This window comes from Moschus berezovskii, chromosome 21, assembly GCF_049115385.1.
Source record: "Moschus berezovskii isolate FMDL1 chromosome 21, NW_MosBer_1.0, whole genome shotgun sequence".
NCBI lineage: Eukaryota > Metazoa > Chordata > Mammalia > Artiodactyla > Moschidae > Moschus > Moschus berezovskii.
Genome location: NC_142480.1, coordinates 5,361,173 through 5,375,744, shown reverse-complemented (window position 1 = coordinate 5,375,744; position 14,572 = coordinate 5,361,173). Strand labels below are relative to the sequence as shown.

The following is a 14,572-nucleotide window of genomic DNA, read 5'->3' as shown; positions in this document are numbered from 1 at the left end:
TGGGCCGTGGGGAGGTGACTCTGGTACCAGAGGGGTTGGTGCACAGCTGGCAACCAGGAATCCACAACAGTGGTCCGGGAGAGTGACCTTCCCTGCGGCCTCGGTCCACACAGCAGCCCGGCTGAAAGCCTTGCCGCCTACCCCAGCACCAGACCGTCATCACAGCACGGGCACTAAACCGAACACCAAGAGGGTCTTAAGCCCTAGCTCCTTTACGCACTGGCCGTGTGACTGGGCAGACACACTAAAATATCTTCCTCTCAAGCGTATGAGCCTCAGATGAGCTGCACGGTAAAGCCCCAGTGCACATGATTTCTGTCTGTGGAGGCCCCAAGCCTCATCACAGCTCCCACTTTGGAAAAACATCCAGGAATGTAATCCAGCTTCCCAGGTGGCGCTAGTGGTAAAGAACCCCACCTGCCAATGCAGGAGATATGAGAGATGCAGGTTCGATCCCTGGGTTGGGAAGACCCCCTGGAGAAGGGATTGGCAACCCACCCCAGCATTCTTGCCTGGAGAATCCCATAGACAGAGGAGCCTGGTGGGCTGTAGTCCATGGGGTCACAAAAAGCTGGACATGACTGAAGTGACTTAGCACACAGTATAATCAGTCCCTGAAGAGTTTCCTTCCTGTCTCTCTTTCCCTCTTTTTTTTTTTTTCCGGTTTATCCAGTGGTATCTCAGTGCCTCCTTCCATTTCCACGTCCAGGGTTACTGCTTTCTTGGTTTTCCTGTGATTAATCTCTTTTCATTTCAGTTCACCCTAAGTACTGCATCCAAGTCGTCTCAAACACAGATTCGGTCGCATCACTCTTTTCAGTGAAAGGAAAGAGCCCCCTCGCTGTGTTTTTCCCGGTGGTCACGGTCCTTGACCTGGCCGTGCAGCCCACACCACTAGCATCAGGCATATGATTCCCCGCTCCCCACCCTGTGGGGCCTGCATGGAAAACCAGTGACCCTCACTCGTTTTAGCTGTCAGTGCCTAGGTCCTGTCCAGCTCTTTGTGGCCCCGTGGACTGCAGCACGCCAGGCTCTCCTGTCCTTCACCATCTCCCGGAGCTTGCTCAAACTCATGTCCATTGAGTCGGTGATGCCATCCAACCATCTCATCCTCTGTCGCCCCCTTCTCCTCCTGCCCTCAATCTTACGCAGCATCAGGGTCTTAACCAATGAGTCGGCTCTTCCCATAAGGTGGCCAAAGGATTGGAGCCTCAGTTTTAGCATCAGTCCTTCCAGTGACTATTCAGGACTAATTTCCTTTAAGATGGACTGGTTTGATCTCCTTGCGGTCCAAGGGGCTCTCAAGTCTTCTCTAGCACTCTGCCTTCCACTCCTCAAATATGCTCCAAACTGTGTTGCTCCTATGTCCTTGATCATATTCTTGTCCCCTTAAGACCCCACCCCACTGATGTGTCCACGTCCGCCTTCACCAGTGGCGATTCTTCCTATATCAGAAGGCCTGAGTCAAAGGCCCCCAGCACCAGGACACCTCAGCCCAGCTCCCCGTCTGACTTCACCGAGTGCTCCCTCTCCGTTGGGTTTTCTGTCTCCCATCAGCCTTGTTCCACCTTGTTAGTAATGAACACACACGTGTCTCACTGGCGTCAAGTCTGGCATGTAACTTACTCATCTTGAGATCCCTCTAGGACTGCCAGGTGTCCTGCACCCAGTGGGAGGCGCTCATCCAGCACTGACCTGATGGCCTTGGGTGCAGGGGTCATATTTCCAGACAGATGGAGCGCAAGCTTCCCCTTCACCATGGGGGTCAACCAAAGGGACTTCCAAGGCTTGGAGGAAGAGCATGTCATTGTTGATCTGTCATCTGATTACTGTAGATATGAAAGGATATAAGATAGAATGGATGTCCTTCATAGCTCAGATGGTAAAGAATCCACCTGCAATGCAGGAGACGGGGTTCAATCCCTGGGTTGGGAAGATCCCCTGGAGAAGGGAAAGGCTACCCATTCCAGTATTCTGGCCTGGAAAATTTCATGGACTGTAGTCCATGGGGTCGCAAAGAGTTGGACATGACTGAGCGACTTTCACTTTCTACTTTGAAGATAGAATGAGAGAGACTTCCCTGGTAGTCCAGTGGGTGGGATTCCACGCTTCCACTGCAAGGGATATGGGTTCAATCCCTGGTCAGGAAACTGAGATCCCTCATGGCACGAGATGCAGTCAAAAATTTTTTTTAAAAACTTAAGACAGAAAAATTATAAAAGGATAAAATTATATTATTTTTGAGACATGACCTCCATTAAAGTAGGGAAGCGTTTCCTCTCTGAAGAAAAAAAGTTGTTGTTTTTTAATGGGGCCACGTAGCCCTAAGGGATTAGAGCTGTGCTTGTGTGTGTTTATGTAATCGCGCTGTGTCTGGCCATCAATTTACACTTCCTTTACAACATTTTAGGATCCAGCTCAGTCTTCTGGTTTTCATCCTTCAGGGTCTGTGGTTGCAGTCGGAACACTGACAGGGAGGTAAGTGTGTGGCGGTGTGGCGTGTGCTTTCAGAGGTCACAGGAAAGAGGCTTGTTGTCTGTGTTTCCCCAGTGACTGGTCAGGGCAGCCCTTGGCTGCCTTGCTCAACATCTAATGACCGACTAGGAATTAACGTCAGAACTCGGAAGTGAAGCCTGAGACAGTGGTCCTTCCCGTTTCCGACCTCGGGAAAACCTAAAGTTGGCGATGGTCCCCTCTCCCAGAGGAGGCCCCACCCCCACGCACACACGGTTGTGGGGCTCCTTGGTGTCAAAGCATTGAGGGTTTTACGATGCTTTTTCCTGCTGCCTTTCAAAATTTTAAAAACCACCCAGTTCCTGAGCCTCGTGTTTGACTTAGCTAACTCTCACTTCCCAAGTGCCTCCGATACGCCGGGCCGCAGATATGTGCCTGAATCCCAGCTTCACCACCCAGCTGCAGCGTGTCTTTGAGCCAGTTACGTGACCTCTCTGAGTGTGTTTCTTCCTCTGTGAGTGGTGGCAATATATGTGCCTTGACAAACAGTGATGATTAAGGGAGATAGTATATGAAGCGGCCCCTGGGGTTGCCTGGCAGGCAACTTTGGTGGTTATTATTGTTTTATAAGATTTGATTCTGCTTTTATATTGTTTGTCATACTGTCTACACTTACTATAACTTGATTAATACACTATTAGTGCTTTCCTGCTCTCTAAAGAGTGTGCCACTTATGGACAGGAAAGTGGGCAGGGGCAAGGCTTGGGGAGTAAGAGTCTGAACTATTCAGTATAAAGTCAGCTGCAGGGATATGTTATACAGCATGGGGAGCATAGTCGGTATTTCACAATAATGATCAATGGGGTATAAGCTTTACAAATGGCGAATCACTATGTTGTACACTTGGAACTTCCATAATATGGCACAGCATACATTGTACATGGTTCAAAAGAGAGCCTGCCACTCAGGTTGTGTTGTTAGGGCTGTAGCAGGCGTATACAGAGTAACCACTGATAAGTCATAGGCGGCAACAGAATTCGTCATGAATTCTGCAAAGCCACACACGCGTGCATGCACACACACACACACCGCTCTGACCTCTCTTAGAGACCACTGAAGCTTCTGACTCAAGCAGGCTCTGATGGGCGGCCGCCAGCCAGTTATTGTCATCAGCTGCATGCCGACTCTGTGGCAGGACAGAGCAGGGGACGAGGCCAAGCGGTCAGAATCACAGACAGTGTCCTGTGGGTGGGAGAGAGATGGATATGCATCCCCACATCCCTCCCCTCCGTTCGTGCTTCCCCCACCTCTCGTCCTGGTCCCGGGCTCAGCTCTCAGTGGGGAAGCTTAACACGGTGTTTAGAGGCATAGCTAGTCCCTACAGTCTCTCTGCTGCTTATATTCTGACCTGTGTTCAGGTTAAATAGCACATTAGAGATAAATGTGGAGAAGAAAATAGCAGCCCAGTCCCGTATTCTTGCCTGGAAAATCCCACAGACAGGAGCCTGGAGGGCTGCAGTTAATGGTGTTGCAGACTCGAACACGACTGAGCGACTAACATAAAGTCGCCAGGAAGCAAAGCTGAGAAGCCAGATCCGGGTGTCAGGGGCCAACCAGCCCCATCGAGTGGCACTGATGAGGGCCCCGAGTGGATAGTGATGCCGGCTCATTGGGCTGATGAATGGACGGCATCACAGTTTGAAACGGCAGCAGCAAGGTGCCCTTGTTCCTTTTCAGCCTGAAAACACTGCTGCCACCACTTGAGAATGGAAGGGCAGGAGAGTTCAAGCTGTACCATTTCACACACTGACCAGCACCATTGTCCTAATTAGGGGACTTGGAGCACGTCTAGGTCCAGTTACAATTTGACTGATCGGATCCTGGGCCCTTACCTGCATTTTACAGTTGAGGAAACTGAGCCCAGGGAAGCTAAATTCAAAGACCAGTCCTCTCCTCGCCCTTCTGCCATCCTTTGGGTCGTTTCTTTCACCTGCTGGTTGCACACCAGCATCGCAGAAGGTCAGAGGCTGGCCCAGCTCTGCTGACGTCAGCCCCAAGGTTGTCCCGGCCCCAGCCTGCTGGACCCGGCCCAGGCCAGATCTCTGGGTAAGCTCATGCAGTGGCCCCCTTGCTGCTTGCTCTGGCCACAGGCCCAGGGTTAGATGCTGGTCCATCTTCCCTGCCCGGGGTTTTCTCTCCTTTCGTATGTAAATGACAGAACTCGAACATAAGGTCAGTAGCTAAATTCTTTCCCGTGATAGCCAGTCAGCTGCTCCTTTCTTTCCGAAATGTTCACATGCAGGAAATCTTCTTTAAATGAAAGCTGGGAATAGCCTGGCTGTGACCGTCATAGTCTGACTTCACTTTCTCACTAAACAACTGACTTGTACTTTCCCTCGTGTTTACGCAGGTGGTTTGTGTTTGACACAGAAACCAAAGACTTGGTCACCGTCCACACAGATGGAAACGAACAGCTCTCCGTAATGCGCTACTCTCCAGGTTAGAATACAGGCCGTTCACCGTGAAACTCCAAGAGATAAGGCCCTGCATGGATGTCTCTAGAGAGAAACATCCACAAGTCCCCTGCAGAGTGAAACTTACAGTACATCTGTACCTAACTGTGGCACCTGGGGGCTCTCCCCCTCCCTCCTTTGGAGCACTATGCTTGTGTGCTTCTGTCTGTTTCAGCGTGTCAAGAAGAACCTGTGTTAACATTTATAATAGCTTCTCAGGCACTCATGCTTTTTTTAAATATTTATTTATTTGGCTGCATCAGGTCCAGCTGCGGTAATCAGGGTCTTTCACTGAGGCACACTGACTTCTCTCTAGCTCTGGTTCACGGGCTCCAGAGCGCACAGGCTTCGTTACCCCATGGTGTGAGGGATCTTAGTCCCCTGACCAGGGATTGGACCCAGGTCCCCACATTGGTAGGCAGACTGCCAGCCTCTGGACCGCCCGGGAAGTCCCCACTCAGGCCTTCTTGACAGGTGCTTTTGGAGCAGGTTGCTTGGGTGTGTTTTTTTTTTTAACTCTTTATTATGGAAAATTTCAAGCATGGACAAAATTAGAAGAGCGTAGTGAGTTCCGTGTACCTGTTCCCCAGCTTCAGCGTTTGGCACCCGTGGCTCCACCCACAGGCCCCTCCCACGCTGTTTCCGAAGCCTGGTCCCAGACTTCTTACCCTTTCATCTGTTCCTGTTGATACAGAGAGGGATCTGGGGACTCCCCCGCTGGGAAATGGTCAGGACCCTGTGCTCCCTGTGCCTGTTCAGGGGAGTGAGAGCCCCCAAGACGCACGGTGGAGTCAAACATGTGTATGTATCTTTATATGGAGAGAGAGAAATCTAAAACGGATGAGGACTTTTTCACAGCTTTATTGAGGCATAATTTACATACAGTAGTTTACCATTTACGAATGTACGATCTGTGATCCTTAGGAAATCTGTAGAGCAGTGCAGCCATCACCACCATCCAGTTTTAGGACCTTTCCATCACCCCCAAAAGTTCCTTTCCTGCCCACAAGTAACTCATCTCCACTCCCCACCCCAGCCCTCGGCAACCATGGATGTGCTGTTCTGTGTCTGTAAATTGCCATTTCTGGGTGTTTCCTGTCAGTGGCGTCCTTCAGCGCGTAGCCTGTCGCCTCTGACTTCTTTTCCTTAGAATGATGTTTGTGAGATTGTTCACGTTTCTGTACATGTATCCGTAGTTTATTCCCTTTTAGCATCTAGATAGTGTCCCATTTTATGGGTATAGCATGTTTGGTTTCTCCATTTAACAGAGAACATGGGATTGTTTCTGCGTTTTGGCTGTTATGAATAATGCTAAGAACATTGATCATATGTCAATTTTGGCTGGGTTTTTTTTTTTTTTTTTTTTTGGCTATGCCAAGCGGCTCAGGGGGTCTTAGCTCCCTGGCCAGATAATGAACCCAAGTCCTTGGCAGTGAAAGCACGGAGTCCCAACCACTGGACCTCAGGGAAGTCATCATATGTCCATTTTGTACTCGTATTAGTCGCTCAGTCTGTCTGCCTCTGTGTGACCCCACGGACTGTAGCCCCCCAGGCTCCTCTGTCCGTGGGATTCTCCAGGCAAGAACACTGGAGTGGGTTGCCACTTTCTTCTCCAGGAGATCTCCCCAATCCAGGGATCGAACCTGGGCCTCCTGCACTGCAGGCAGATTCTTTACCATCTGAGCCACCAGGGAGGCCCCTTGTGTGCTCGTGAGTCTTCTTAATCCATAGGCGCTCCCTCCCTGCCTCCCTCCCTCTCTCTCTGACACACACGCCAGCCTCGCTTGAGGTTTATGTGTTGAAGAAGCTCGTGTTTCCCGGAGCAGTTTCCACACCCTGGGTTTGCTGAGTGCATCTCTGTGGCGTTGCTTCACACCTCCCCCATCTGTCCCCACACGTCCCTCTGTCGTCAAACGTCCGTCTGTCCTGACATATCCCTCTGTCCCCACACATCCCCCCGCCCCCACGCGTCTCTCTGTCCCCGCGTTTCCCATGACGTCACTCGGATCCACACCCTCTTCCGGCTCAGTGCATCCCGGTCCCTCCCTCCTACCCGAGACTCAGGAGTCTGCTCGTCTCGCTTTCTGTGCTTTTAGAGCCATGGCTGCACAACACTTCAACTCCTAAACAGAGGCCGGTGATCGGTTTTCCTATTTTTTTAGCCTTTCTTCATTTGTCAGATGTGATACGTCTATGAAGAGTGACTTCTGTTCATCCATAATATTAATACCTTTTTGTTACCTAAACAAGATACTGTTTTGTTAGTATGACCGAGATGTAGTCAGAGTTCACATAGGAAGTCAAGATAGACGCTTGGTTTCCTTCACTTTATTTACCAGTTTCAGGATCCTGAGTCTGTTCTCCGTTCGCTTTAACAATGATCAGTTGCCGTCAGTGGTGGTGGCTTCGTGTCCTTATGAACTTAAGTGCATTTGGTATGTTTCAGTCTGAATGGTTATGGGAGGTGAAACAATCCATCCATTATTGGCCACTTCAGGTTGGTTCCTGAGTCTTTCTGACAACGTGTGTGCTGGAAATGCTCGTGGCAAATGGGTGCTGTAAGCGGCTTCCCAGGTGGCTCAGTGATAAAGAATTTGCCTGCAGTGCAGGAGATGAGGGTTTGATCCCTGGTCCAGGAAGATCCCCTGGAGAAGGAAGTGGCAGCCCACTCCAGAGTTCTTGCCTGAGAAATCTCATGGACTGAGGAGCCTGGCAGGCTACAGTCCATGGGGTCACAAAGAGTCAGACCCAACTGAGTGACTGAACGACTCGGTCGGATATTGTTTCTAAGCTTCATCGCTTATGCTTGTGCTTCCGGAAGCACTCTTTCTCTGTGATCCACGGGACACTCAGCTATGTGGACACTCGGAAAAAGCAATTTCTGTCCTTGGAAATACTTGGCTAAGACTGAATTACCATCACTAGGGGTATCGGATTCATTCGAAAGCAATATTGTCTCTTTGAAATAATTCGTGGCTGTTTTTTCTCATCTGTGATGGCCACTAGCATTATCCTTTGCCATTGATAAAACGGTTATTCTTAACGAATGAAGCGTAACCTTGCATGTCTTTGCAGATGGGAATTTCTTAGCCATAGGCTCCCACGACAACTGCATCTACATATACGGAGTCAGTGACAACGGGAGGAAGTACACGCGGGTCGGCAAGTGCTCGGTGAGCATGCGGGTCACTCCTCGTGGGTTTCTGCGGTCATTCGACACGTCCAGACAGCATGGCTGGGAATCTGGGAGGCGAGTGAGGCTCACCCAGTTTTCCCTCTCCCAGGGTCATTCCAGCTTCATCACCCACCTGGACTGGTCTGTCAACTCACAGTTCCTCGTGTCGAATTCCGGAGACTACGAAATCCTCTACTGTAAGTGGCTCCCCAGGCCTGGCCTGGGTGCAGATCTCCCGGAGCTTCACTCTGACTCCACATGGGGCCTCCTGCAGATACCCACTGCCTGCCCGCATTTCTTGACCTCAATTCCTCCTCTGATCAGCAGAGGAGACAGGCTGGACACCCCCCTGCTTGGCACTGAGATACTTTGGGGTCGGGCCCCGAAGCAGGGAAGGCCGGTCCTGCAGGGAGAGGCAGAGAGAGGAGTCAGAGCTGTGCCAGTGAGAGGGTGAGAGCCCTGTGAAGGCGTCATCCTTCCCAGCTGACACCATGAAGTCTGCCCTACTGAGTGGACAGCAGCCCCCGGGGCCCCTGCTCCTTCTCCCTCAGCCCCTCCCGGCCAAGTCAGAGCCCAGGCAGGGCCAGGCCACGTGCGGGTGATGAGCGGTGAAGACTACGAGCCGTACACTGGTGCCCCCACCCTCCGTCAGGCACCCGCCATGTGCTGAGCACGGGGGTCCCAGGGCCGAGGGGCTCCGGTCTCCGCCCCACCGGAAGGTGCTGAGACCCACAGTGTGCTTCACCCACGCGCTCTCAGGTGGCCCGCAGCACGTTCCGGCTCTTCCTGTTTCAGAGACAAGGACATATCAGCTCAGATACCAGGGTGCAGACATCAAGAGCCAGTGGGTGGGGAGGTGGGCACCCCCCTGTTGAGAGAGAGGAGGAAAGGGGTCTCCCTTGGGCGGGGCAGGCGGCCCTGCCTGATGCAGGGCAGAAGCGGGGGATGGTTTCCAGGGATGGGCTGTGGGTCTAGAATCTTCTCAGACACGGTCTCATACTCCTCGAGTGAGAGTTCCGTTGAGGAACACATGAGTCACCTGTGAGGTCACAGGTGCTTGTTATGACCAGTTTCCATAACTTTCATAACTCAGAGCTGAAAGGAGTGTGTGTGTGTGTGTGCGCGCGCGCACACAGGCGCATGCCTGTGCCCAAGCGTGTGTTGGGAGAAGGCTGGGGAGCCTAACAGAAGTGGGAAGAGTTGTGCCCAGGGGGACAGTGAGTACAGAGGTCTCGGAACCAGAGGTGATCAAAGAAGCCAGACAGGGGACCGAGAAGGAGACGAGCAGAAATAGAAGGAATGAAACAGGGGTCCCCTCCAAGGTCTCGGGGCTTAGGCTGTGAGCACGGTCTCCGGGGGCTGGGAGGTGGACGGTGTCCCTCTCCCAGAGGGTTCTATAGCCTATGGGGCCTCTCTCTGGGGGCCCAGCCTTGCCCAGGGAGGAGGGGGCTTTGGCCCAGATGTCACCAGGCCTGTGCCTGCCTTTCCAGGGGTTCCTTCTGCCTGTAAGCAAGTCGTGAGCGTGGAGACCACGAGGGACATCGAGTGGGCCACGCACACCTGCACACTGGGGTTCCACGTCTTCGGTGAGGCTTCTGCACCTTTCGTTCTGTTCCAGCGTGAGCTGTGTCTACTTTGAGAATGACTTTCCAATAGAGAGGGAATTTCTTGGTTGGCTTCAAACTGCTCTGCCGCTGCGTGGCCCCCACGGGACTCAGGACTCGCTCCCTGCCGCCCTGGGGAAGGACCAGGCTTGTCCAGCTATGGCCAGGCAAGAAGAACCAGAGCCCTTTGCTCTTGTACACAGTGGGTCCTGAGAGAATTCTGTAGAATCGTCTATACGAGGTTGTGTCAGACTTCTGAGATCAATGAGCCATATGTACATGTGTGCTCAGTCCGTTCAATCATGTCTGACTCTCTGTGACCCCATGGACTGTAGCCCTCCAGGCTCCTCTGTCCATGGGGATTCTCCAGGAAAGAATACTGGAGTGGGTTACCATGCCCTTCTGCAGAGGATCTTCCCAACCCAGGGATCCAGCCTGCGGTTCTCATGTCTCCTGCACTAGCAGTGCTTTACCACTAGCGCCACCTGGGAAGCCCAATGAACCAGATGGCACCCAATCAATTTATTTGTTACTTGTTAGAGTGATTGTGTTTTTTTGACCCTTAAACTAATTTTTTTACCTCCTTCAAAGTTTAAGAGTATATTCATAAATGATCTAAAATAAATTGCCACAATTTAGTAGAATGAAAAAGAAAAGGCAATACCTAGTGATTCTTTAGTAAGTCGGTCAGAATTCCACAAGTTCCCTTATAGCTGACGTTTCACCATCTTTTGGTGTTAAATGCTAGAATGCCCTGGGTTTACTCCAGACTTCCAATTGAGAAAGCCATGTGTGTGCAGCTGTCTCCTATTCAAAGTTATTGGGACTAATAGCGTTTTCTGGAGCCATGACCAGGAGACCCCAGACCACACCCCACCTACCCAGTGCCACCAGGCAGGCAACAACTATGAAGGGCTGACACCAAGGAACACCTGAAAAGCACAGGCAGTCACAGAAGTTAAAAGTCCTTTGGAGAGACTCTCATATGTAAAGAGTTGCCCCCCAAAAAGAAAAGTTATGGAACTGCCGGCTAAGGACTAGTCAGCTTCCCATCAGATGCTCTGGGGATAAAGGAAAGGCATTGTGTCCAGAACCAGGGATTCTGTCCCACTTTCTTCTGTAACATCAAGAAGGGGCCCCAGAGAGGTGGAAGCCCAGGAGCACTGTTACTGCAGCTCATTGAGCAGAACAGGCTTTGCTGTGGGGATTTCCAGGGGTGGCCTGCAGGGAAATGATCACTGAGGCTGGGAGCCAAGACAAAGCGTTGCTTGGGCCTGGTTTCTAAATCCGGGACGCTTCTATTCTCGCGGGAGTTCAGTAGCCAGTCCCCACAGTGTGGGCCTTGTATTTCCAGTGCTGTGTCTGGGGTATTTCTTTTAGGAGTGTGGCCAGAAGGCTCGGATGGAACCGACATCAACGCCGCCTCTCGGGCCCACGAGAAAAAACTCCTGTCAACCGGCGACGACTTTGGCAAAGTGCACCTGTTCTCCTACCCCTGCTCACAGTTCCGGGTAGAGTCTCCTTCTCTGGTCTCCCCCGACGGAGCGCACCTCCCCGCTTCTGGCTGGCAGGAGTAGAAAGGCATCACGGGTGACAGCAGCAGGCACAGACCAGGCAGCGGTGACATCAGCCAGCTGCCCCAGAGCATTTGAGGGGGGAGCCCAACTGCCCTCCGCAGAGAACCGTGTCCCCGGCATGGTACTGGCTTATCCTTGTCTGCAGTTCCTGGGCCTCACCCCGCTGCCCTCCACTGGGGCTCCCTCTGCTCTAACCCTGCTGAGCTGAGCCAATGCCTGGACCACTCCTGCTCGCCCTCCCCAGACCTGACCCCTCCTTCCAGGACACCACGCCCCTCCATGCCCCACCCCTGCATCCAGTCCCGTCTCCTTTGGGGTGCCTGGTGCAGCAGCCTCTGGGGCTGAACTTCTCCCTGCCCACATCCTTCCCCCAACCCAAGACCGGCCTCTTGATGTGCAGGTAGGTGCTCCAGCACTTCTGAGCCTCCTCCCGGGCTTAGCGTTCACTGCCCTCCATGTCTTTCCTCCCAGGCTCCCAGCCACGTGTACAGTGGGCACAGCAGTCACGTCACCAACGTCGATTTCCTCTGCGACGACAGCCGCCTCATCTCCACCGGCGGCAAAGACAGCAGCATCATGCAGTGGCGGGTCGTGTAGTCCCGGCGAGCACCAGGGGGCACGGAACGGCCGGGGGGCACAGACTCGCAGCTTGCTCGGTCACTGTGATTTCTGCGTTGTTTGAAACGTCCTCACACACCTCAGGAAAACCATGCCCTTGACCGGTTCCCTTAGCTCAGCGGATCGGTGAGCGTCACAGCGGGCCAGCCGTTCAGGTCTCTCTTTCGTTGTACAATGTGTGAAACATTTAATATAAAAAAGATGCCACGGTTTACATTACAGTGACATCGAGAAGTGACTGGCGTATCCTTCGTAACTTTTCTATGAACTCTTCAAACACGGTCACAAAATGCCTTTTTCAAAGATTGTACATAGGCTTTACGGTCTCACCATTGAGCTTGCTGAGTCAAATGTTTATGATAACGAGGTACTGAATCATGATCACTGTTGATTAATTGGTCCTTAAAGGATAAATCAGTGGAAAAGAGGATGGATAACTGATCTGCACAACTGAATCAGGAAATGCAAGTAAGACTTTATTGGGTTGACATTTTCTAAGGTTTCGTTCAGTCGTCCCTCTGAGAGGCTGGTGAGGAAAAGGGTCAGGTTCTTCTCGTGTCAAGCAAATTCTGCCTCAGATTAACTTAACTATCACAGCAGGGTTCCCAGGCATTTCGGAGTCCCTGGACTGTCTGCCTAGCCACATGCAGTCAGCCGCTTAACACTACACCAGTCGCATCCCCTCTGTCCCCCATTCACGGGCCCGGGTGAGTGGTGGAGACAGCTGGCCACCTTCCTCTGTATATTAATTGGCATGATATGGTATTGTATAGGATTTTAGCAATTCATAATAAATACGTCAGGCTAGGCTTTACTATTTTAATGCTTATGGACATTGTATATTTGTATTTTAAGACCAAGTAGACCAAGTCACAAAGGTCTCTCTCTAGCGTACCATACACCCGTGGCCGGGAGAAGTCTGGAAGGCTCCACCAGGTTCTGAAGGCAGCTTCTCTTCCTGTCTTCTGTGCATGGACGGCCTGTTACACTATGAACTAAGACTGCACTCCGATGGGTAACGCAATAGGTGGCTTACATTGTCAAGAAGGCCTTATCCATTTCGATTGTGTGACAGATTGAAATCTATTGTTTACATTGGGGAATGTATCTCAGATTTTAAAATAGAAGAGTAATAGACTTAAAGGCGAATATTAAGATTTTTACTTGTTCTAGGCGAGTACATGAATTGAATCGTCAACTCTACAGCACTGGTTGTTTAGAGTGGTTGATGAAGCTGAACATTGGGAAGCATTTTTTATTACATCTCCAGCCTGCTGCGGAAGTGCCGGGCACCAGTAAACAATATGTATTAAAGATGATTCTGTTTGTATGTATCCTTATCAAATATATTCTATAATGAAATAAAATCTGAAAAGTGAATTTCTTATTGAACCTATAATCATGAAAGTATATAAATTAAAATATTTAAAATTAGATATGATTCACACTATATTCTGTTTCATATCCAGATTTTTTTTTTTTCCTCACCTGGGTCACTTGCAAACAAAACTGTAGTTTGCATATGGTGTATCAGCTTTCATCAGATTAGATAACTCTCAAGAATTCAGTTTAGAACTTTCCCTAGCAGTACAGTGGTTAAGAATCCGCCTGCCAACGCAGGGGGCACGTGTTCAGTCCCTGGTCTGGGGAGATCCCACACGCCTCAGGGTGACTAAGCCTGTGCACCGCGGCTGCTGATCCAACATGCTCTGGAGCCCACGCTCTGCAACAAGAGAAGCCACTGCAATGAGAAGTCCTGGCACCGCAATGAAGAATAGCCCTCCCCTCGCCACAACTAGAGAAAGCACGACCCAGTACAGCCAAAAATAAAAAATGAAGAGAATTCCGTTTAATTGTCATACCCAGTTGTTAGTTTACTTGGTTATGTAAACACTGGCAAAAATAATGATTCTCAAGTTAATTTGAGGAATAACCAGATCAGAGAAGGGAAAGGAACCCATTATTGACTTAAAAGTTCCAAGATCTCCTTGTATTTCTGTATATGTCCACTATTTTCGAAGCTCAATAATGGAAAAGTTCTGTATCTAGACCGTCATTGCCACCTTCATACTTGCCTGCATTTTAAACAAAATGCCCGATATAATGCGCAGTATTAGCCTTGCAGGTGTCCGTTAACATACCGAGCAGCAGTCATGCACCGCCGCTCACCACCTCTCAGGCAGACAAGGCCTAGGGCCCCAGGATTCCGCTGGAACAGGAGACCCCGGGAGCAAAGCCAGGTGTGTTCCTCCCAGCGGCCTGTGGCCACATCAGCTCTCAGTCCAACTGCAGAGACTGACAGGTGATGGGCTGAGACTAACTTAGTGAAGTGACGGTGGCGTGGACTGGGGTGCAGGCAGTGAACGGTGGGAGGCGAATGGATTGTCAAGAGAGGTTTCTGGGGTGACACCGGCAGGGGGCCGGGTGGGGGCGGTGGGGGAGGCCCAGGCCCCTGACTGTCCTCTGGGCAGATGTCAGTGCCGTCAACTAAGATGGGGAGCAGTGCAAGCTTGAAAGAGGATGATGGGGGGCCTGGGGCGGTTGGGGTGAAGTCAGGAGCCCTCCGAGACATCCAAGTGTAGTGCGGGCAGGCATTCGGCCAGCCGGTGCAGAATGCAAGTCTTGCTGGAG

General features: G+C 51.2%; 1 protein-coding gene across 5 annotated transcripts in view; it reads left to right on the top strand.

Annotated features, from left to right (window-relative positions):
* EML1 (EMAP like 1) overlaps positions 1-13,379 on the top strand; it is a 196,098-nt gene extending 182,719 nt beyond the window's left edge. For 3 of the 5 annotated variants that reach the window (XM_055418524.2, XM_055418526.2, XM_055418523.2), the window contains 7 exons: positions 2,411-2,478; positions 4,865-4,953; positions 8,043-8,140; positions 8,252-8,339; positions 9,633-9,728; positions 11,127-11,257; positions 11,795-13,378. In XM_055418524.2, the coding sequence (XP_055274499.2) occupies positions 2,411-2,478; positions 4,865-4,953; positions 8,043-8,140; positions 8,252-8,339; positions 9,633-9,728; positions 11,127-11,257; positions 11,795-11,920 (696 nt within the window). In that variant the 3' untranslated portion in view covers positions 11,921-13,378. Of the gene's footprint in view, positions 1-2,410; positions 2,479-4,864; positions 4,954-8,042; positions 8,141-8,251; positions 8,340-9,632; positions 9,729-11,126; positions 11,258-11,794 lie in introns of all 5 variants that reach the window. The other 2 variants (XM_055418522.2, XM_055418527.2) reach the window with 2 other exon arrangements.
* Positions 13,380-14,572: the final 1,193 nt, after the last annotated feature.